Source organism: Dermacentor andersoni, chromosome 3 (assembly GCF_023375885.2).
Source record: "Dermacentor andersoni chromosome 3, qqDerAnde1_hic_scaffold, whole genome shotgun sequence".
Lineage (NCBI taxonomy): Eukaryota > Metazoa > Arthropoda > Arachnida > Ixodida > Ixodidae > Dermacentor > Dermacentor andersoni.
The window spans coordinates 51,093,512-51,116,202 of record NC_092816.1 but is presented as its reverse complement, the minus strand read 5'-3'; the positions used below and the strand labels follow the sequence as shown (position 1 = coordinate 51,116,202).

Below are 22,691 nucleotides of genomic sequence, written 5' to 3'. Positions count from 1 at the left end.
AAGTTGTATACGGCGCTGTAAACACTCATACTTTATTCCAGGTGCGGAACTTCGCCACGCAATCGCCATTTGTACGGGTCTACGAGGAGCACAGGATGGCCGCGTTTGAGAACTTGATGAAAAAGCTCTCCTCACCCTACTCCGCGAGCGATGAGTAAGTTTGCATGTCCGTGTTTTTGCTGTGTTACCAAACCTAACCCCCTTTTAGTGAATTGAACCGAATCTTCAAGAAGAGAATAACGCCGAACAAAATGCATACCTGTGTTATAGCCATTTCTCTGTGTATGTTGCCCGCCGTAGTTGCTCAGTGTCTGTGGTGTTGGGCTGCTGAGCACGATGTCGCGGGATTGAATCCCGGCCATGGCGGCCGCATTTCGACGGGGGAGAAATGTGAAAACACCCGTGTGCTTAGATTTAGGTGCACGTTACATAAACCAAGGTGGTAGAAATTTCCAGAGTCTTCGACTACGTCGCGCCTCATAGTCAGAAAGTGGTTTTGGCACATAAAACACCATAATTTAATTTATTTCTATGTATGTTTAGAGAGAGGGTATAATTCTGGCAACAGGAAGCACTTACTCCACAGGAATTCGTTTTGGCTTTTCTTCCTGCAGAGAACTGTGTCTTCTGTGTGATAGCATTCTTTGAACCGGATGGTGTGGCCTACACGCACAAAGAGAGAGAGAGAGAGAGAAAGGCAAAGGAAAGACGGGGAGGTTAACCAGAGATTATCTCCCGTTGGCTCAAACTATTCATATAATCTGGCAGCTCGATGGTGGCGTGTGACGAGAAGGAGCGAAATAACTTTAAACCAGAATACATATTTTTATCAGAGGAGGAATATGCTAGCTTTGATTGCCAAAGTCACAGTTCCTGCACAGAACACTGCAGGGCAGAAGTATGGAAAGCTGCCGCAGTTCTAGCGAGGAACTGTGAGCTCCTACGCGCAGTTCTTTACGGCTACACCACATACAGTAGTGCACGCAACTCATTACATGAGCCGCTTTCCTTTCAACGTGTCCGTAAGAATGAAGGTTATATTAATGCGAAAGCATTATATGCTCCGTTACGCGAAAATCCGGCGTTGTAGTCGGCGGCGTGACCGAATCATGGTACCAAAAATGGCCTGCGGCAAACAGTACAACCACCTCAAAATATACTCGGATTGACGTCAAAATTCTCAGGGAAGTTCTTGTAAACGAAGTAGACTAATCCCTTTGAAAAGATCAGTAGATAAATTTCGGTCTGGGTGGGAATCGAACCCGGGCCTCCGGGTTGCGAGACGAGCATGCTCCCCGACGCTACGCTGGCTGCACGGTTCTGATTGGCTGGTGTGCCTAGTGCGTGCGTCATTGAGCACGTCACGTCACAGCCGCCTGGCTGTCTAAAGGTGTCGCCTAATGCATGTTTCATAGGGTACCTGATGGTGCAGCCGATGGGGAAGTAGGTGGCGCCACATAATGAGTGTGTAAAATGAGTGCATATAATAAAAAAGCATTAATGTCCAATTGAACGTCGCCGAGCGGTCCTTTGAATATGAACTCGTCGCGAGCAAGCGAGCGCGTTAAGACACTTGACGCGCTTTCATTCGGCCTTGCCGAGGCGCAGTTAAAACGCGGGTGAGAGCTTGCGAGGACGACACGCAGAAAACAAAACATTGAAAAAATAGATTATAGGGTTTTACGTGCCAAAACCACTTTCTGATCATGAGGCTCGCCGTAGTGGAGGACTTCGGAAATTTCGACTACCTGGGGTTCTTTAACGTGCACCTAAATATAAGTACACGGGTGTTTACGCATTTCGCCCCCATGGAAACGGAGCCGCCGTGGCCGGGAAACAAAGCATTTCACCAAAAGACTAACACCTTCGAATTCCCCACACATAAGCAGGCTTAAGTGTGTCTGCCGAATTTTTCTCGTCTTAGATGGAGTGGTGCGCCGATGGATGTCATATACGGATATGACTCATCATCTAATTTGTTATGTAAGTACTTTTGCGCTGCTTTACTGTACTTCTAAGGACTGTACGGGGGGGGGGGGACAAAAAAAGTTATACTGGCTCCAGTTCTCCGGCTATGTAGGTGTAGGTCGACACTCCACAAGTTAGTAGCCAAGCCAAGATGCGGTACGGAATTCTAGTGACAGTTGGCCCAACTGTCGTCTCGCTACTCTTGCAAAATCAGGACGTCTTCCCATAACGAACAGCGAATTCTTGAGATTTTTATTGCTTCCTAGAAAAATCAGCTACGGAACACTTGAAATGCTTCTAACAACATTTATAAAGGAGGCACTGAGCCGCACGCGAGGTTTTGAGTGGTTATAGTTGTTCCAAGAGAAGACATGACTTAAAGTTCGTGCTCATTCGGGCTCCCCTGCAACCAGTCATACGTGCGAAATTGTCGGAAAGGTTTGACAAAAAAAAGCCAATGAGAGTCGCCACCTCACAGTTGACTGCAGGCATAACTTCGAGCTCACCTAAGTGAATGTTGAGATTCGAATATGGCATGAGGGGCATTGCCACGACGTTTGTTCCCCGCCTGCAGGACAAACAGCACTTTGTCGATTTTGGGCCAGGATTTAGAAAATCACGCCGAAAGTGACCCCGAAATTCTTTCGAAGATCATCACAGGTGATTTAAGCTGGTGCTATGAGTGTGACCCCGTTAACAAACTAGTTTCGAGTATTTGAAGACGTCTTCAGCAAAAGCGAAAAGAAGGGGCAAGTGCGCTTGTGAGAAGACGATGATAATTGTTTCATTTCTTTCTTCTTTGGCATTTTTGGTACTGGGCAGCGTGGATTTGCTCGTGCTGGACAGACTGCCAATTACCAATCCTCCTTGAAATTATTAAGGCGATTAAGAAAGACTATGGCAAAAAGACTCGCAAAATTGTGGAATGCGGGGGACTAGTTTCTCCATCACGAAGACATCGCAGCTCCAATTGCTTGCGTTCCCCCACGCATCTATTCATCGGACCAATCTCCCTGTCATTTTTTTTAATGTTAAAGAAGAAAGTTTAATAAAGGTAGCAATTTATCGCAGTGCACTAGGTGAAGACAGCTTTGCAGGGGGCACTCAACAGTATTAAGCATGAGTAGCTCCAAAGATGTTGAAAAGTAGTAGAAAAGCTTGGACACGTGTATCGACTCCGTTAAAGATTATTTTGAAGGGAACGATGTGCTCTTTGCCCTACACGGAAGCCTCTTCCTTTTCTTTTTTTTTCGAGGCAGTTCTATTTTTTCTTGGGGGGGGGGTGAGGAGTGGTTCCCCTGGTATAGCTACAAAAGCTGCGTGAATGTACGTCCATTTGTACACTTCAAGAATAATCCTGGTGACAGAGTCCCTCACTGTTCCTCTTCATGGAAACAGAACTTACGTATAATAGGCAAATCAATCTTCCAGGGCCGTCTGTGCTTCTGGGATGAAAAATCATGCTGGTGAAGACATCTTTGATAAAAAGTCCAAGGTTACATTGGCAATTTCTTTCGCGGCAACGCCGTAAGATCGATAATGGAAATACGTGGTGTCACACATTTGCTATGCTGTAGGAATATCGTCTCGTTTTCCTAAGGAATTGCTAACAAAAATTTTCCGCTTAAGGTTTCTCTCACATTGAAATCTGCAATGAAAACTTTTTGAATAATGAACTAATCAGTCAAGGTCGGAACATTTCACTGTAACATAAGAGCGAAATACTTTAGCTGTTCGAGAAGACTGTGTATGAGAGGCTTCAGAATCTTTATTTTACATTTGAGAGAGAGATTACAGACTTTAGGTAGCTTTATCACCACCATTAACATCATCTTCTTCATCACTGAAAAGGTGGACGTACTAGCCTGGCTAATCCTTTCACATGCTCCTCCATGTCCTGGGTGGTAATCAGGACCGAAATATCAATTACATCAATACACAAACACCCTATACACTCAAATACACTCCCTTGCGCAGATATAAGCTTACATTTGCACGTTCATTCACTGAAAGCAGTGCATCTGCTTTCCGTAAGATTCGCATGGCTTCCGAGACCACCGATCTCCAAACATAAACTCAAGCTTCTTTCGCTTTAGAGTGGCTTCTAGTACTACACTGACAGCGTGTACGCATAAACATTTAATTTTGCCCGAACATTAGGGCCCCTTATGTAACTGCGCCGCTTCTCTACAGATGTGCCTGCAGCAGTCCTACAACCGCCGTTGTACTCGCCGCATTATCCGAGGTTTGTCTCTTTCACTGTGTTGTTTCTTAAAACAACTTCATGAAATCATTGTGACCAACGTCATTTTTCTTCAACAGGGTCGTCAACTATGGCACCGCTGGTGTTATGATTGCTCGTGAGATGGCACAAGCTTTCAGCGCCCAATGTACGTATGCAGCTATATTTCACGTATAGCTTGCTAAACAGAATGCAAACTTATTGCGATAGCGATTATAAGGATACTCCTAGCGCATTTATGCCGTGGACGTCGCCGTGATGTTCCGCATAAAGTCCAAAGACGATGATATCGTCGCCGCGCGCCGTACGCTGTATGTGCAAGTGAAAGCTTGCGAGGGTCAGCCCCCCGATCGCGGCTAAATTTCAGTCTCTCACTCGAGGAAGGCGGGGCAAGCATGCCGTATTTTGTCGTGGGCGAAGCATGGTGGGAAGGCAAGAGAGGGGGGCGTCCTACTGCGGCAGCTGCTCCTTACGGCGCGCCTTCCGGGTGCCACATGTTGAAAGCGATCTGCGACGTGGACAAAGTGCGCGCCCCCACGGGCGTCATCTTCGTAGCGATCTGCGATGTGTACAAAGTTCGCTGAGTGCTGGTAGCTTCGTGTGTGCTGTGCTTTCGACGTTTAGTCCTCGTTGAAGCGAGAGACAGAAGGAAGGTCAATTCGCTCGCTGCCGGTGCTGCGTTTCCTGACTAAAACGCTTTGACTGCGAGTTTCCGCGGTCATGGACCGAAATGTGTTCATGTTTACCCGTGCGCGGGTGACGTGCGTGTTCATTTAGTTAGTAAGCCAATGTTTGCAAGTTTGTAAATGCGATAAAACTACTATACTTACTTCGCATACTTGTCTATTAATTTGCTATCGGAAGACACTGGGACATTTTTTTTTCTAACACAAGTGAACTAGCTGACTGATAGAAGTAGTTACTGTCCAAAAGAACCAAAGCATTGCGTTATGGAATTTATACATGTAGAATTTTTGCGATGCATTGAAGTGTTGTTTGACTTAAGCTTGCCTTCATCATTCCCCGGCACATTGGACTTCCAAGACCTAGAGTCAGTCAGCGACAAGTCGATATGTCCGAAAAGAACGCTTGAGCAATATTACGAACGTAATCCCTCGTGTGCAAGAGTACGCCGGGATGTCGACGGCATTGACGAGGTGGTAAGCATGACATTCTTTCTCGCTTTTTCCAATTGCTCTTGGAACGCTCGCGATAACTTTCTAAAACAAGGTACTGTGAGCGAAGATTACCCGTTGATTAACATATATATGGAAGAAAGGGAACTGAGGAGCCAACAAACATTGGCACCAAGGATGAGATCGGGGAAGTTACTTGCACTTACTGATTGAATTGAAGAGATGATAAATTAATTGAAACGAAAGTGAATGAAAAAGCAAATTGGCATAGGCGGGGAATGATCCCATGTCGTCGCTTGACGCGTGCGATGCTCTTACCATTTGAACATCCGCGGCGCCGCTTTCCCATCCACTTTCTGGGCTATCTATGTTTTACTTCTAGAACTAACCCTGTTAGTGCTAGCCAACGCTACCACTCACAGACCGCGCAGGGAACGCTGGCGTGATGAGTGGCGTGGGAGCCAGCTGTGGAAGGAGATGACGACGACGACGACGACGACGAACGCGCGAGAAGTAGCAAACGCGTCTCTGTGACCACAAACACGTATGCAATCAGACATGCACTAGGCACACCCTTAGTAAGCCAGAACCGTGGAACCATGTCACGGAAATGTTTGGGCAAGGGCACCGCGAAGGTAGGCACCTAAGCCTGTCGCCTTAAAACTATTGCATACGCCTCTCAGCAGTTGTAGCGTGGGTGTTCAACAGCTTTGCTGGTCATCCGCTTTCATAGGGCCGGGATGGCGAGTGAACGTGAACGTCCGGAAAAATTGTTCGTTGATTTTGGTTTGCCATGAGGCTCCACCGGAAAGAATGAAGGAGCAGCGCATATAAGAAAAAGTTTATTTCCACAAAAGACGATACGAACACTGGGTCACAATAAAGAAACAATTCTACCATGACGATAACATACGCAAAATACGCAGCATTGTATAAAGGCCACGTTTTGAAAGATGTGTCCGAGTCCACACTCACTAACATATAGGCACATAGACCCACGGAAACGCACAGTTACACATAAACTAATAACCCCACCTATATATACTGTGGCGAGGAAAGCATACGTCGCCTTGAAGAAGCCAAGTCCACATGTCGAAGCGCTGCCTGCTGCATTCACCTTGTTCTCGTTTTTCTCATCGTCTTGAATTTCCATCTCCCGCATTCCCCGTGTTCTCCATATAAACTAATTGTGACATATCAGAAAATGATGTTCAATATATACAATTTACACAATGGTTATGTACAATAATGATGTGACTTTACATAGTTTTGTAGCGATGCTACAAGATGACCATGCATGCACACGATCATGCATACAAAGATGATCATGCATACGAAAGCACAAGGAAATTATGGGCATCTACATACATGTATATTCAGTGAACACATTTAATGGCCTGGCTACAAGAACCAGGCTGGTCGAAAACTAAGCCATGCGCGTCCATCAGCCACCGACAGGAAACGGCATGGCCACTGTCGAAGGAACTGTTCTTCCCCAAGGAGGAAAAGCTCGTCTGACAGAAACGACTGTAGCTCAGAGTAGAGCCACCACAGAAGTGGAAACGGTGTGCGGCCATGATGTACCGCGGCAACTTCCTCGTACCGGTTACGCCATAGACAAAAGGCCCCCGCAGCAATTAATGTCGCGCGAATTAGCCACGCGAGCAGCGACCGGATGTAATAAAGCGGTTAACTCCAAGGCCACGGGAACCAGTATGGATGGCCTTCCAAACTACTCTAGCGACAACGCATTGCAGCAGCACATGTTTATTGGATTCTTGAAGGGGACAATTGGGACACAGCGAAGATGGGACAACGCCTCACCGCTCTAGCCTATCACGAGTTGGAAGCACTTGCCACCCTAGACGCCACATGAAGTCGCGTAGGTGGCCAGGCAGAAATGATGCCGTTATCGCATCCCACGACACATTATCCGAATGGGCCCGGCGCGCTGGATGAACTAGAGGAAGCAGTAAGGTTGACATGGTAACTACAACACGGTTTTCGAGAATGTCTACATCAGGACATACCTGTTATATGTGGCGATAAAATGCCACGGCCATAGAGTAAAATACAGGTGCGTTTACACTTCTGGTCCGCGATTTAAGCGTACCCCCAGTAACACGTAACGGAGTTTTGTGCCAAGGAAATAGCAGGCGAGTTCATGCACAGGACACTATTCACGCTGCAACAGGCGGAGCAGAAATCGCAGGGCAAGCAGCCGGCAGCGGATAGATACCGATGGGAACGCGAACCCACCGCGAGAGCGTGGTTGTCCAAGCGCCGCGCGACAGATAAGTTCTGTACGGCCCGACCAGAAGAAAGAACCGAGAAGGGACTGCAAGGACCTAGTAACCCGTAATGGTGGCTGTACAACGTGACAAACGTACCACACTCGGCCGCAAAATACAGACTGCGCTAAGTACCTTCATTCTGATAGGCGTAAATCATACCCTTGAACATCTTCAATATTTCGCCTTACATCTTCCAGAATTATTATTATTATTATTATTTGTTTTGAACACATATACACATATACACAGGTATCAGGAAAGGGAAAGCGAGGAGCAGGCTGGCAACTGCCACCGGAAGGGGCACAACGCCTGCCTACTCCTCTGAAGGGAGATGACAGCAACACAGAATTGAGAGCTACGCAGATTCTGATATGCCATCATAGGTGTAATCAAGGCCTAAAATAAGAAGAGAATTGCTCTTTTGAAGACGGAGAAGGGAACTTAGGCGTGTCTGTAGTGAACCAATGAACAAATAACGACACTTAAAAATTCAGCGCAGCACCTGAATTATTTCCGTACTCAGTGAAAATTCGAAGGCTATGGGTTAAGCTTTCTTCACTCCTGAGATATAGTGTGATGTCATCGGCGAAGGCTGTCACCTTTACAACACCGCTACCAGGCAGTGGTAGACCACATACGTAAGGGTCTCTCAGTAATGAGCGCAAAACTGGCTCAAGTCTGAGCACAAAGAGTACTGGGGATAGACGGCACCCTTGGCGAACACCACGAGTAACAGGAAATGGTGCATTTTCTCGACCATCAAGGAACAATGTACTTCTGATATTTGAATACACATTCCTAACAAGTACAACAAAATTTGACGAAAAGCCGAACGCGGTCAGTACATTAAATATGTAGGTAGCTATGTTCAAGGCGATCGAATGCCTTTTCCTGATCTATTGGAACTAAAAGACCACGTGCTGACTGATGGTGTCCTATTAAGAAAGACATCAGGCTTCCCAAGAGCCGGGTGACTACACCTGTGAAGGTTTTGTAGTCAACGCTGAGAAGCGCGATTGGCCTCCATTCCTCTGGACGAACTGATGATGGATCGTGTTTAGGTGTCAGCACAGTACGACCCTCGCGAAAACTAGACGGGAATTCAAAGTTCTCAAGGCAACGGCTGATAACAGATACGAAAGTGGCACCAATATCTTCCCACAACGTTAAGTAAAACTCAACGGGCCACCCGTCAGGCCCTAGGGCCGAGCCACGCTTCATGGAAGATAATGCTGCCTTCACTTCACCAGCTGATGGTCGTGCACAAAGATGGTCAGCTACCTCAGGTGGAACGTGAGGCAGCCCACTAAGCATTGTACGCGATCCTCGAGTGCCAGGATCTATTAGCATAGTCGTACGCGCCAAGTTTTCAAAATGCGTTACAAAGAGCGAGTAACCACGCGTGGGAGGCGACGTAACAGGAAGGGCTCTTGGGGCCACAGAACCGAATGCATTCACCGGTCCAAAAGCGAGTTTCTTGCAAAGCGTAGAACTTCAGAGTGTGCACACGGATTACGTCTGCATCGCCAAACAGCAGCTGACAAAGAGGACGCTGCGATGAGGCGTTGGAAATGCCTCCGTAGCTCACGCTGCCATGACCGCACCAACGGAGTCAGTTGATTGTCCCGAAGGGCAATGCAGAGCTTTGTGGCAGTATCCGCCACTTCTTCTGACATACGTAGTCTGAGTGCACGTCCTTCTACTGAACAATGCAGACGCCACTGCACCTTGAGTGCGTCCCATGACTCTGGGTCAGATCTAGAAACAGAGGCGCGCAAGACTTTTGACAAACAAGAGCGTGAATGCGCGTCTTGTAGAATGCGGATGTCGCGGCGCCAAGGTTTTACCGATGAGGAAGCAGGGAAGCGAATTTCAAGTAAAACTGGTCTGTTATCGGAAATATAAGCAGAAGATGAAGGTAATGTTCCAAAAGGACTTCTTCTGGGGCAAGTTGCTGCTTAGATTTCCAAGGTATACTTTGTCTATACTTTGTGTATTTTGCACCACAATGTATACCTAGGAATGTAATGTTATCACATCAGATAGCGTGACATACAGAGCTAAATTGCCCGGCTCATAGATACGGTCTAACCTGTTTGATGACGCGCCCCGTCGCCACGTCTAGGCAAATAAAGAACCATGAAAAAGTCTATATGTATCCAGCAACGAAAAGTGCTTGGACGAGGCGACGCAGCTCCCGTGCCTTCCAATCAGGGCGACCCCAGCCCGGGCCTTGCACATCTGCTCGCGTGTCTAAGACGGAATTAAAATCCCCAACAAGCACCACGTGACGACCGTCCAGGAAATGCACGTCCAGGTCACGAAAAAAATCATTGGCCCTAATGGCCTGCGCGGGTCCATATATGCACAAAATCCGTAACTTAAATGAAGATAGTACACAATCAAATGCCAATATCCGCCCTGTTCCATCATAAAAGACATGATGATCTCGCAAGAGAGTTCAGTTGAAAATGATAATACCAACTCCACTACAGCGTGATGTGGCAAAGGAGAAAAGACAGTCTAGGTTAAATGTTCGTTCGAATGTAAGAACATGTCCACTGGTGAAAAAAATGTGTTCCTTGTAAACATTGTATGTCGCAATTTTTCGCGCAGGCCACGCTGATAATTTCGGCTTGTTCTGCAGGTCTTCGGAACCCTTCTGCGTTTCACGAAAGAATGTTTAGGGTGTCAGCCATATTTAATTAAAAGTATCACCAAACTGACCTGGACGTGTTGTTCAAGTCGGCGCCCCGGAAACAAGTCCAGGGGTTATGCAATGCACGCGTCACTTCTTCGACCCTCTCGAAGAAGGCCAAGGTTTTTTGTGCCGCTGTAACTCGGCACGGCGATCCGGGCCGCCCTCCGAGCCAGAGGCTGACGCATGGGCACGCTTTACGTCTCGTGGGGCTGCCATTTCTCTGTCGAGTTCATCCAGGCTTGGCGAGAGTCCAACGCTGCCATCAACTTCTAGGCTGGCGCTGTTTTCTGATGGTGATGATGGCGTAACGGTAGGACTGATTCTATCACCGCCGAGAGTGTAGGCTGCAACGAAGGAGTTGTTGCTGCGGAGCCAAATTATGTAGTGCAGCAGAGCTTGGAAGCCATAACCAGAAGCCCCCTCACGTGCTCTAAGTAGTATTTTTATTTCAACCAATGATTTCTTTAGCGCTTGCGGCAATTGCTATGGTTAAGTCGTATTTCCAACATGTTCAATATTAAGCATGTTTCTTTTTACTTAATCAAGACTGCTTTCTTGTTCTAGAAAACATACGTAAAATTGTAGGATAATGATATGAACAGTGTTTCGTTTCCGAAAAGTGCCAACATATACGTTTCTTTTTTCCGATTTCATTTTGTACTGGTTCCGTACTGGTTCTGATTCGTGCGTACGCATTACAAGAGAATCATCGCCGTTGCCATCTTTATGACACTATTAACAGTAACATGACAAGGCTTGGAGCTGTCGCTACAACGGTTTCCCTCTCACGCAAGTGTGACAAGGAGGCTGACGCCCTGGCAAAGCCAGCATACCCCGCCACTGTGCCCGTCACCACCTCTGTAACGACCTTCGACTACATATGCAACGCGCACGTTGCAGCTTTACCCGGATAGGCGCGTTGCCAGCGGTCCACCCCCACGCCCCCTGCCTGATCGCGGCATCATTTATTTATTTATTTATTTATTTATTTATTTATTTATTCAGTTTACCCTACAAGCACGGAGGAGCATTGGGTAAGGGGGTCTACAGAAGAATGACAAATATTTAAGGCAAAAAACTGAACTACACAGTAGGAGAAATGAATAAATTTGTACATTGCAAAAAAGGAACACTGGCAAACATTGGAAAAATACATACAAAGTCAAGAGAATACAGTGCAAAACAAAGTCAAAAAACGATACAAGGGCGAATACAATACAATGTCGTACAACATAGTCAAGCGAACATGTGAAGCTCCAGAGGTTCACGAAATTTGGCAGGATCCTTTAATGAAACAATAATATTTGGAAGGCAATTCCATAGTGTGATGGCGCACGATAAGACAGAGTGATTGAATGTCTGTGTGCGGCCAAAAATGTGCCTGATACTGAGATGGTTATGAAGTCGAGTACATGTGCGAGAAGGAATTTCAAACGACAAAAAAGCTGCACCATTATTTATAGTAGTACTTATGAAAGAGAGATATAAGGGCAACAGAGCGGCGGGAGTCCAAGTCCGGAAGGGGAACATCGCGTTTAATTTGGGTAATGCTAGATTGACGACTGTAATTAAAGGTTATAAAGCGGGCGGGCACGATTTTGGGCGGATTCCAATTTATCCATTAGGTATTGTTGATGACGAGACCAGATCGATGAAAGATATTCAAGTTGAGGGCTTACAAAAGTTTGGTAGGCCTGTTGACGGATGGTAGATGGCGAAAGGTGCAGATGAGGACGTAAAAAAACCTAGAGTTATATTAGCTTTAGCGCATATCTTATTGATGTGAGAGCTCCAGACAAGATTAGTACAAAAATAAACGCCAAGATATCTGTAAGAAGAGTCACGAGGAACTTCTGCCCAACAGATTTTGTAAGGAAACTTAGGATATAATTTCATACGAGTGAAGGAAAGAACACAGCACTTAGATGTGTTAAGTGTCATTTGCCAACGATCACAGGGCAAGAGTGGCCTCTCTTGCGGCGGCTGCGGATCGGCTGCTCCTGGACGGCATCTTGGAGGTGCAGGAAAGGTCTTGGCCCCATCCCCGGTCTGCTCAGCGTACGACGACACCGAAACAATCGAGCAACTCCTCTGTTTTTTTCCCGCTTTCTCCTAAATTCGAGGCGCTATTCTGCTCTGTTGAGGTTGGGGACCAGCAAAGCTGTAGCACATCGCACTGGGTTAGACAAGGGTACATGTATTTATTTCCATCATTTGGTAATGGTAGTGACGATAGCTTTCTGATTACTGTGATATAGTCGGATTTGTTTGGTTATAACCTTAGACAGAATCTTGGCCTAAGTTAAATCTATACACTACCGTTGTTGAGTAGAGTGACTTGGATTGGCGAAGCACTTCAAACGGAAGTCTTCTAGCACGAACTGAAGGAGCCATTTCTCGTCTGGTTTTGAAATGCCCACATTGAAGTCTCCAACGATGATCACAGGGGTGGTGTCATCACGACTAAGTCACGCAAAGCCCATGTTCATGAACTACTAGATATCACACTTGGGTGTGCCTGGAGACATATACACAGCGGATATCGCAATTCCGTTTTTCATTTGTACAACACATACGTCCCCACAGTCGGCGGTATTGTCTTCTTGTGAGTTAAGGGTGTCATCATCATCTTCTTCTTCGTCTTCTTCATCACCATCAGCCAATTTTATGCCCACTGCAGGACGACGGCCTCTCCCTGACATCTCCAAGTATCTCTGGTTGGAACCAACCGATTCCAACTTGCGCCTGCGGATTTCTTAATTTCATCACCCAACCTAGTCTTCTGCCGTATTCGACTGCGCCTCCCTTCTCTTGGCACCCATTCTGTGACCCTAACGGTTCTAAGGCGAGTCAAGAGGGCATGGTCGTACATACATTTTCTCCTTTACGTATATGGGAATGTCTCCTGCTCGTCAGTCCATGGGCTGCTCAGAAACGATTCCAGAATACTTATCGACTTGAATCAATGCATCTTGATTTATTTATTTCCATAATTATTTATATTATTAATAATAATTATATTATTATTATTAGGGGCGGAGCGCTTGAAGCTTGCTTCACCTCAGCCGCGGATCAGCCCGGTATTGCAAGACCTCAGGGATCGCGGTCCGCATTTTTCTCCACGGACACCACAAACGCATTGAGGGTGAGGTATACAGCTTCGCTGTAAAGACGTTGTTAGTCAAGAGGTGAAAAAGATCTTTATGACAGGGGAACGTGTAACGATTTAAGGCACAGTGCATAAAAGCTTGAGTACAAGCTTGAACCCATGTCTAAGGCCATGCGAAAGTTCATACGATTGAGCAAGTCGAGACAAAATCAAGGAACACGTCCGACCTGTTTGTCACCGACGGAAAAATATTAGGGACATTGCAGTGATGTTCACAGTGGACGCAGACTCAAGAAAACAAGGGACAGGCAGAGGCTGAAGGAGTGCCTGTGCTGCTTCACTATCTGCTAGTCCCTTATCTTTTTTTTTAGGTCTGTGTGCCGGGTTAACGCCATCTAAATCAAGCGTTACACCCTCGCGCAAGGTTCAACTTGCGCATGCTATTTCTGGGCTCTTGAGGCGAGTCCCCATCATTTCCAACAACAAAGACTGCCCCTGGTTATAGTTAACCAAGCACATGCTCTATTTGAATATGCTTATGTTTCCTAAGCTTGACTTCTATACAGTCATTGACAGCGGACAACGAAGATTTGAAGGAAGGGATCATCGACAAGATTGCCTTGAAATTATCATGGAAGGTAAGGAATCCTGCGGTAAAGCATTACAAGTCTTAATATGTGATAATTTCTTCACCATCATTTCAGGCTTACTTGACTCACACAAATCAATTAAAAATAGGGGACAATTTGAATACTGAGGAAGAGACGAGAAAAAAGAAACTGTTCTTCGATTCAGCGGGTGTGGTAAGTCATGTTAGCGTCGAACAAATTATTGATCGAGTTTGCTTGATTGCTTCTCAATGCTAGAAATAACAGCATTAAGAGAAGCTTCTTGAGCTCAGCGCCTGCTCTGGTGCAAAACGGTTGACATACTCAGTGAGAGAGAGAGAAAAAAGCAAGGATAGGAAATGCAGGGAGGTCAACCAGAAGAGCATCCGGTTTGCTACCCTACACTGGGCATGGGGGAAAGGGGAATAGAAAGAGGAAAAGGGTAGAAAGTGAGCACTGAGTGCGTGTGGGCGGGACACTATGCACAGGGACACTATAACCGATCTCGTAAGCCGGTGCACTTCAAGTATTGCACTAATGCACGATTCGCTTTTCGTGCCAGTGACGGGTGTGGCCACGGTCCGAGTATCCTTGACTCGTTGAACGGTCTTAAGTCCAGTCGGTGTAAAGTTTCCCGCAGAGAGAGGCGTTGTACATCGTAGCGGGGGCAGGTACACAATAAGTGCTCGATGGTCTCCTCGCACCCACAGGAATCGCACATCGGGCTCTCGGCCATTCCCAAACGATAAGAGTATGAGTTCGTGAACGCTACTCCCAGTCACAAGCGGTACAGCAAGGTTGCTTCACCGCGGGAAAGGCTAGATGGCAGTTGTAGCCGTAGCGTGGGGTCCAGTTTATATAATCGGCAATTGTAGGCACTTGAGCTCCAGAGATCTTGCGACTTTTTGCGTGCATGTACGCGAAGTTCCCTGGCAGCGTCCGATCTCGCCAAAGGTATTGAACGCGTCTGGGTATCTTCGTGGGCAGACCGGGCAGCCAGTAATGTTCAAGTAAGCTTGTGCTGTATTTCCTGTCCCAAGAAGTTAGATATTTTCAGTTTCTGGGGGAAAAAAATATATGCGGCAGGGGGGGCCTAAATTGTTTTATTGATATAGCAAATATACGGACACTCCAGGTACATTTTTGGCGTCGGCGTCGGCGTCGCCCTAATGTTCTCTATAATGTCCAAGGGCGATAACACAGCTGACGCGCGCCGCATGCTGTATGAGGGAGAGAAAGTGGGCGAGGGGCACCGATGATGCCGGCTCAATCTGGCGCGCGCGCAGGAGAAAGCGGAGAGCAAACGCGCCGTCTTCAGTCGCGCGAGAGGCCGTGGGGGGTCGGGAGGGAGGCGGGGTGGCGTGGTGCTCCGGCAGCAACTACCGGGCGCTACCGGGCGCAAGGGGAACTGACAATATCGCTATTGGGCGCAAGGGGAACTGACAATCGCGGCCGAATCTCGGGCGCCATACATGGAGGAAAGCGGAGAGGCAGCACGAGAGGTAGGGAGAGAGGGAGGGAGACATTAAGAAGAAGCTTTAGCTCGGGCACAACTCCGACGCGGCCTATTCAAATACATGTAAAAACGCAAAAACGTTTTTATGAGATAACCCCTGGACCGATTTTGATGAAATTTGTTGCATTTGAAAGAGAAAGTTAAATTCTAGTGACTGTTGGAAGCGGAATTTCGATTTAGGGCTTGAATTTTCTTTAAACGATATTCAAATATTTGACCGTTTGAAAAAAAATAGAAGCACGAAGTTTACAAATTCATAGCTCTGCATCAAGAACTGATATCGCGGTTCTGTGAACGGCATCCATTAGATCATTCAAAGCGGACAAATTCAATATGTCATTTTACATCTTACGTGAATTTGTTACGTTGGTTACAACGGTTCTGCAAAAGTTGTATTTCCCTATGATTAAATTTTTTTATATTCATGTGTAACATATCAATTTTGTCCGCTTTAGATGTACTATTAGATGCAATTCACAGAATTGTATTATCATTTTTAGTGGTTGAGTTACAGAGTTGTAAACTTGATAGTTTCGATTTCTGAAAATTTTTAATTTTTGTCAATTTTTAATAAAAAATTGACGACCTAACTCAAAAATTCGAAACCAACAGTCACTAGATTTTAAGTTTTTCTTTTAAATGCAGCAAACCCCGTCAAATTTAATGCAGTGGTTGCCGAGAAAAACGAATTCTCCCTTTACATGTATTTAGATAGGAGCACCCGAGCTAAAGCTTCCTCTTAAGTATACCTTACCACAGAACACCTATACAAACTTAGAGAAGGGAAACTGTACCTTCCACAGTGCTACGGAAATAAGCATAGCGGTGGCGTCGTGAACTAAAGTATGCGACCACAGGTGGCGCTGTACAACAGGAAACGGAAACGGGGTTTTGCACACGCTTTACCAGGTGTTCTGTGGCTTTACTGGGTTTTTGGCTGCTGCGCCTCGATCGTGCTCCCGCCAGTTTAGTTGCTGTGTAAAACGTAGCGCCTACATGTTGGCGCTACGTTTGCCACACAGCAACCAAACTGGCGGAAGCACGATCGAGGCGCAGCAGAATACATGTAGCGCTAAGTCATATCGAGTTAAGGCACACTCTGAACTGACTTTTAAGGGCATCCCGAGCGGTTTTTCGTTTATTACGCCGCCGTTACCCTGAGTTAAATTGTGCCGCCGCGCTCCAGCTGTTGCATTTCGTGTAGGGCTACTGACAGAATGCGGTTTCCAGGTGGCACGATGGCCTCGACTGGAATAAACGCACACGACACCAAAGATTGAGTAAGCCTGAAAATATTTTATTTGCATTTTACAAGTACAACAAAAAGCACACGTCTACGCATCCACAGAAACGCGGTTACATAGTCAAGAACATAGTCAAGAAATGGCTCATTAATAAGGGTAGCACAAACGCACAAGAAAGAAGACCTAAGCTACAAAACGTACGGTCGGCTGCTAAGTATAATAATTTCCCTGTCACCGCGTGTCACTTTTATACAGCATCTTTAGAGCAGTACCAGGCCGGGTAGTTTGGCGGAAAGAACGCAACAGCTTATACGACCGTCAGCTGCCTATTCCTTACGGGTGTCATAATCATCCTAATCTCCGCATCAACGTCCTGCAAGTTCGCATACAGGTGTCTGTATCTGAACCATATGTGCCAGCTTAATACACGTGTAGTGAAATTATGATAACCACTGCGTCTTATCAAACGTATTGGTTTTGCAAATGCGCATTACAGCTGACGGAACGACATACTGTAAGTGAAGCACAAGAGAGCAAGGACAAAAGGAGGATACAACACTTGAAGAAATGAAGAATTAGTAGGCATACAGCAAACAAGCGATGACGGAGAACACACAATGATGCATCGGGTGTTCTGTGACATCGGTTTGCGTACTTGCGGTGTTATGGAGATCAACGGCACAAAAACGTACCTTCAAGCGTACTCCCTCAACCTCCACCGCATTCATTATGATAATCAACGCCTAAACAAAATGAGGCACTATTCTTTGCCAAGAGTAGACCTTTTTACAGCAAGTCTATGTAATGACTCGCAGACGAAACCAGCATGCTTTCGAAAATGTTTTACCGCCGTAGTATTCGAACGCCAACGGCCAGGAAACACATCGATACCAATAGGCTGTCGGCTGACGGTGGTTAAGCGAGCACAAAAACCTTGACGCTATGACTAAAAAGCAGCTTCAACAATCAAATTTAAAAAAAATCAACTGCCTATTTGCCTGAGGTAAAAAAGCATCCTTAGACACTTCGATTGTTCATGTCAATGGTTTGTGTAAATTAAAAAATTCAGCATGTTCAGCGCCCCTAGCAGAGAAAGCACAAATTAAAGTATTCGACCAAATTACAGTAGCTCCACTTGCGCGCTTACGCTGAAACGCGCCTCGATTGATTTTTCGCCCTCTGTGGCCATTTGTTGAACTTGAGAGTGTGCGGGGCCTGACCTTACACGACTGCGCGCGCCCCATCTTCAAAGGAATGTGCAGGCTGATCATACCTTTGTGCGCATTGTATTCCCGCTGCTGTTGCAATGAAGCGATAGACCGCACGAACGTCGCTTCGCTCGCTGCTGCTGCGACGCTTGCTCGCACCAGCATTCTTGCAGCTAGTCTCCGCGCTCATCGAGTGTGATGTTTGCTTGTGCCCGCGCACACCATGCTCGTTAATTCAGTTAGTGAGCGAATGTTTCCAAGTTTACACGGCCCGATAAATCTACTATTCTTACTTCGTATATAGCTGTCTATATACGCGCGCGCAGTTTCGCCTTAAGGGCGAAACTGCGAATTTCTTAAATGAAACAAATCGCATCGCATTCGCAATGCGACATAAGAACAGCAGAAATTCAGAAGTTGCTGCTTCTCGACAGTGCTGGCACCGTGTGCACGATTGTGCGTGCTGTTAGGTACGGGACCTTTTCCTGAGCCTACTTCGAGTTCACCAGACTACATCGAATCGCATCACACCTAATTAAGGAGCGCAGAAGCACATCTACCACGTTCCCGAGGCGCGGCACGTCCAAACAAGTTGGCGTCCCCCACCTCGTGCGCCGCATGTGGAGCTGTTGTCCCACTGCTTGACTCTTCCCGAAAGTGTAGCGGGAGCGTGGCACTGTTCCAGTTAACGTGGGTCCCGAGCAAAGCTGCTTTGCGGCTCTGAAAGGTCGCTCGAGAACAAACCGCCTGCCCCCGCTGTGCGCTTGCAAGCCGCGAGGCAAGACGGCTGTAATGCACCGTGAAGCCCTGGCAGCAACCCCCCCTCCGCCTTTGTGACGGCAGTTGCAGACCAGGAAGGCAATACCGCAGAGCAGTACTCCCTCGGACAGGTGGAGACAATGGAGCGACCCTCTGCGCCGGGTGTGACTTACATTCGCACGGGCGCCTACCATTGGCCGAAAATGACGCCACCTGAGCGGGCTCGCCGATTGGCCGAACGGGACGTGACTTCGAGACACCGAAGGGGTTAAAAGCCAGAGATCGGGAGCACCAAGGGCATTCCTTCATTTATCTCTTTCGAACTTCTTGCCACGGGCCGCAGCGTCCGAGTTGCTGCCGGCCCGTAATGACTTTATGACTGTTAATTTCTTTGTACTCTCACTGTAAATAATGTAAATAAACCTCCAGTTTTCATCTCAAAGTCCTGCTCAACCTCGGCCAACTCCCGCACTCAACGGCAAGGTCCAAAATCTGGGGGACAGCAATTGGTATTGTCCTCCAGATCCAACAGTGCCAAGATAATGTACTTCTGAACAGAAAAAGAAGTGTAATACACGTAGCGCGTGCATTTTGAAACATTTCTCATTGCACCTGTGCTGCAAGTTTTAATAATATGTGTAAGGTGTTTGAATAAAACGATTGAAAGGCGTTAGCTTCACTTTATTTATTATTTTTCACAATATCTTACAACAAGCATACTTTTAAAGTGGCTCGATAGCTATGTTACTTTCCAAGTATGCTACACGTGAAATAACTGATGTTCCCGCAGGTTGGCGTTTCGGTAAAGAGTTATCGCGTGGGGTCCGCATTCTTGCAAAAATTCACTGAAGAACGATAAAATCATTGATCCGTTCTGCAGGCGTAGGCTTTCGATGATCCTGAAGAAGCAATATATGAGGTTAAACTAAGCTTTCAATGGGTAGAATGAATCGGCGCCTGGAGAAGCTGGGCTAGGACACAACTTACCAATACAATCCTCAAAGTGGCAGCCAGTACTAAGCAAGGCAATGTGTCCACTGGCAGTTGAAGACTTGAAGTGGTCAAAAGTGGGTGAAAAAAAGGAATCATCAGCCTGTCGCCAGCGTTTCGAGAAGGGGACTTCTGGCCACAAAGATGACAAGTCTCATTTTAAATATGTTAGTTCTGCAAGCTCAAGCTGGCCTCTCCGGCCACTAGCTGACCAGGTAAATTCAGTACTAAAAGCTTAGAAGCTGGCTTAAATTTGAGCTAAAGTGTAATTTTTTTCATTCGACATGCTGCCAAGACCGCATGTTTCCTTAGTGCACAAGGCTCTGCTACCGGTTCGACCCGAACATTATACCAACAGCAAATACGACATGACCAACGGAGATGAAGGCACAGCAGCTGAAAAATGAAATGACGTTTACTTTTGAAGAAATTTAAGCGCGTATCTCACTGGTACGTGAAGAGTGACAATTAACCAACTAAGATTAGAAATCAGGACTTCGTACGTAAAACGCAGCGTTAAGCGCACTCAAGTTTAAAAGAGGCAGCACAGTTTGTATTTTTTTTTTTTTTTGGCGTGCGCCCACAGTGGCCTGTCTAACTAGTTACGCCCCGCCCTTACAGTTGACATCGAAAATTCGTTTGTTTTTCTTTTCAGTTTTTACGCACGATTATTTCGAATTATGACATACGCAAATGTGAGACTGACGACATCATGGATTGTAGGTAAGCGCCGACGTGAGCTTCCGCACTGCTTTATTATAATTAAGCATGCGTAGTAGAGCTTGCCATCGTCGGTGATCCCGGCTATTCATTTTTGTTTAGCAACAATTATATACCACACGTAGGCCAGTTTAGGAAATTAATCATAATACTAAATCCGTAAATAAAAGTTGGACCGCCCATGCGCAGAGCTCGCAGAATATTAAAAAAAGATTCACATTACTTAGTACCTCTTTAGTGTAAATGGTCGATAACGCGGTTGACTATGAGTGGTCAAAATGCATTGGATATCTACTTAGAATAGCCAATTAAATAAACAAAAAAGTGTCTGTGGGTGTGAATGACAGAGTACAGTTTTCCTTTGCGGAGAGTAGAACACGTCATCATTGATGACCGAAGAAACGACAAGGACGCTGTCGGGCAAATTATTTTGGCTTATCGTTCTCAGTTGGAAAGTTTCGCTATAATGCAATTCAAGCTAGGGAGGGTGGTGGTGGTGGTGGTGGTAGTGGTGGTGGTGGTGGTGGTGGTGGTGGTGGTGGTGGTGTTTGGGGTGGTGGTGGTGGTGGTGTTGCAGTAGGCGGGGTTAGCCTGGCATACATAGCCAGCAATTCTTCCGCCTGAGCCTCCTATGAGTGTCACAGTGTGTGTCACCAAGTGTTGATGAACCCTGTGTCTCGAATGAAGGCAATCAGCAGTCGTAGAGCAGTTAGGGATGCAAAAGTCAATCCAAGAGTTTTCGGGACCAAAGGGTATATCGTGATCTACTGTATTGCAGACATGCAGAATTCACCCGCCACAGCACCTGCTGGTTGTCGGGCTCGCATCGACAAGTGGCCATTAAAAGGGGTAGTTGACGTCAGTCCCTAAAGCGCTTGCGTCACAGGATGACAAACAACGTTGTTCGTTGTATCTCTGCGAGCATGTAGTAAAATAAAAAAAAATATGCCATTCTATACTTCGGATAAAGTGATGATGTGTAAAATTTGGCTATGTCGCAAAAGGAAAGGCGCGTAATAATCACACATCAAAAATATTTGCACATTCAAGGTGTTGGTTGTACTGTGTGTGGTTTGTATCGGTGTGCGCGGCAGTGGAGATCAAGCTGCATCTGGGGCATGAGAAGCCGCAGTTCGAGAGAGAGAGAGAGAAAGAGAGAGAGCAAGGACAGGAATAGCAGGGAGGGCAACGAGACGAGCACCCAGTTTGCTACCCTACACTGGAGGTGAGGAAAAGGGGAAATAGTACGCAGTTGCAACTGCGTACTAATTCTGGCCACCTGACGTGCGCTAAAGTATCTGACAAATGATACTTTAAGCACGATATCGAATAATGCTTATTTCATGCGTTTCTCATGTCATCTGTCTCCTCTACCGTCATGTTTACTTGAAACAAAAGGTAAAAAAATTCATTTGTAGCGAAGCTGCATTTAGCTTACCTACATTGCAACTTTTCAGAATGAATCATCTGATGAAGATGCCAGAGTTCCGCGAAGCATTTCAGTGCAATGACATGGAGAAGGTGCGCTAAAATGATGACCAGAGGAGAAGAACAGAGAACTACTTATGATGCCATCAGAGACCTTTGGTGTAAACATTGTTTCTAGTTCACAAGTTTAACGCACTAAGCTGGAACTGTACGTTCTAAAATAAAATTTATTGCTACTCGCACCAAGAGCGTGTTATTCCACTCCAGCTAGCAGTGGTTCTACGCAGTGCCCAACAATAACACTGGCATTTTATTTGCCTTGTTTACGTTCCGCGACGTACGCAAGTCAGAAGTTGAATATCGCGCTACTCCTGCGTTCTACCACCTTGGCGGTAGATGGCGCCACAGCGCCCAAGTTTCTTTGAGGTGCGGGAACGCCGGTCGCGGCTTGTGGGGAGAACGCGTTTGGGGAGCTGTCTTAAATGTTAGACGCAAAATAAACGCGAATAAGGAATGTAATGTGATTAGGCAGCGTCATTCAATCGATTTCAGAGAAGACAAACAAAGCCAATGTCGCAAAGAATGCGCACGGGCTTCACGAGCCATCCTGTAGAAGAATCCCGTGGTCCTGCTTCGATACGATACAAGTGCCAGAGATTTCGACGTTTAGCGAAAAACTGCCGCAGTCCACGTCACTTGCAAGACATGCTCAGAAGACCACAGCCACTCAGAGTGCAAGCCTGTGGGTCAGCCCAACTCTGCCAACAG

The 22,691-nt window shown here is 46.4% G+C and overlaps 1 protein-coding gene across 1 annotated transcript; it reads left to right on the top strand.

Moving 5' to 3' along the window:
* Positions 1-45: 45 nt before the first annotated feature.
* Positions 46-22,165, top strand: LOC129381144 (endothelin-converting enzyme 1-like). The gene is made up of 9 exons (XM_055063772.2): positions 46-154; positions 1,925-1,983; positions 4,162-4,213; positions 4,291-4,358; positions 5,255-5,370; positions 14,017-14,088; positions 14,155-14,253; positions 20,431-20,498; positions 21,953-22,165. Exons 1-9 carry the CDS (start codon positions 96-98, stop codon positions 22,023-22,025), a joined length of 666 nt encoding a protein of 221 aa, XP_054919747.1. The 5' UTR covers positions 46-95; the 3' UTR covers positions 22,026-22,165.
* Positions 22,166-22,691: the final 526 nt, after the last annotated feature.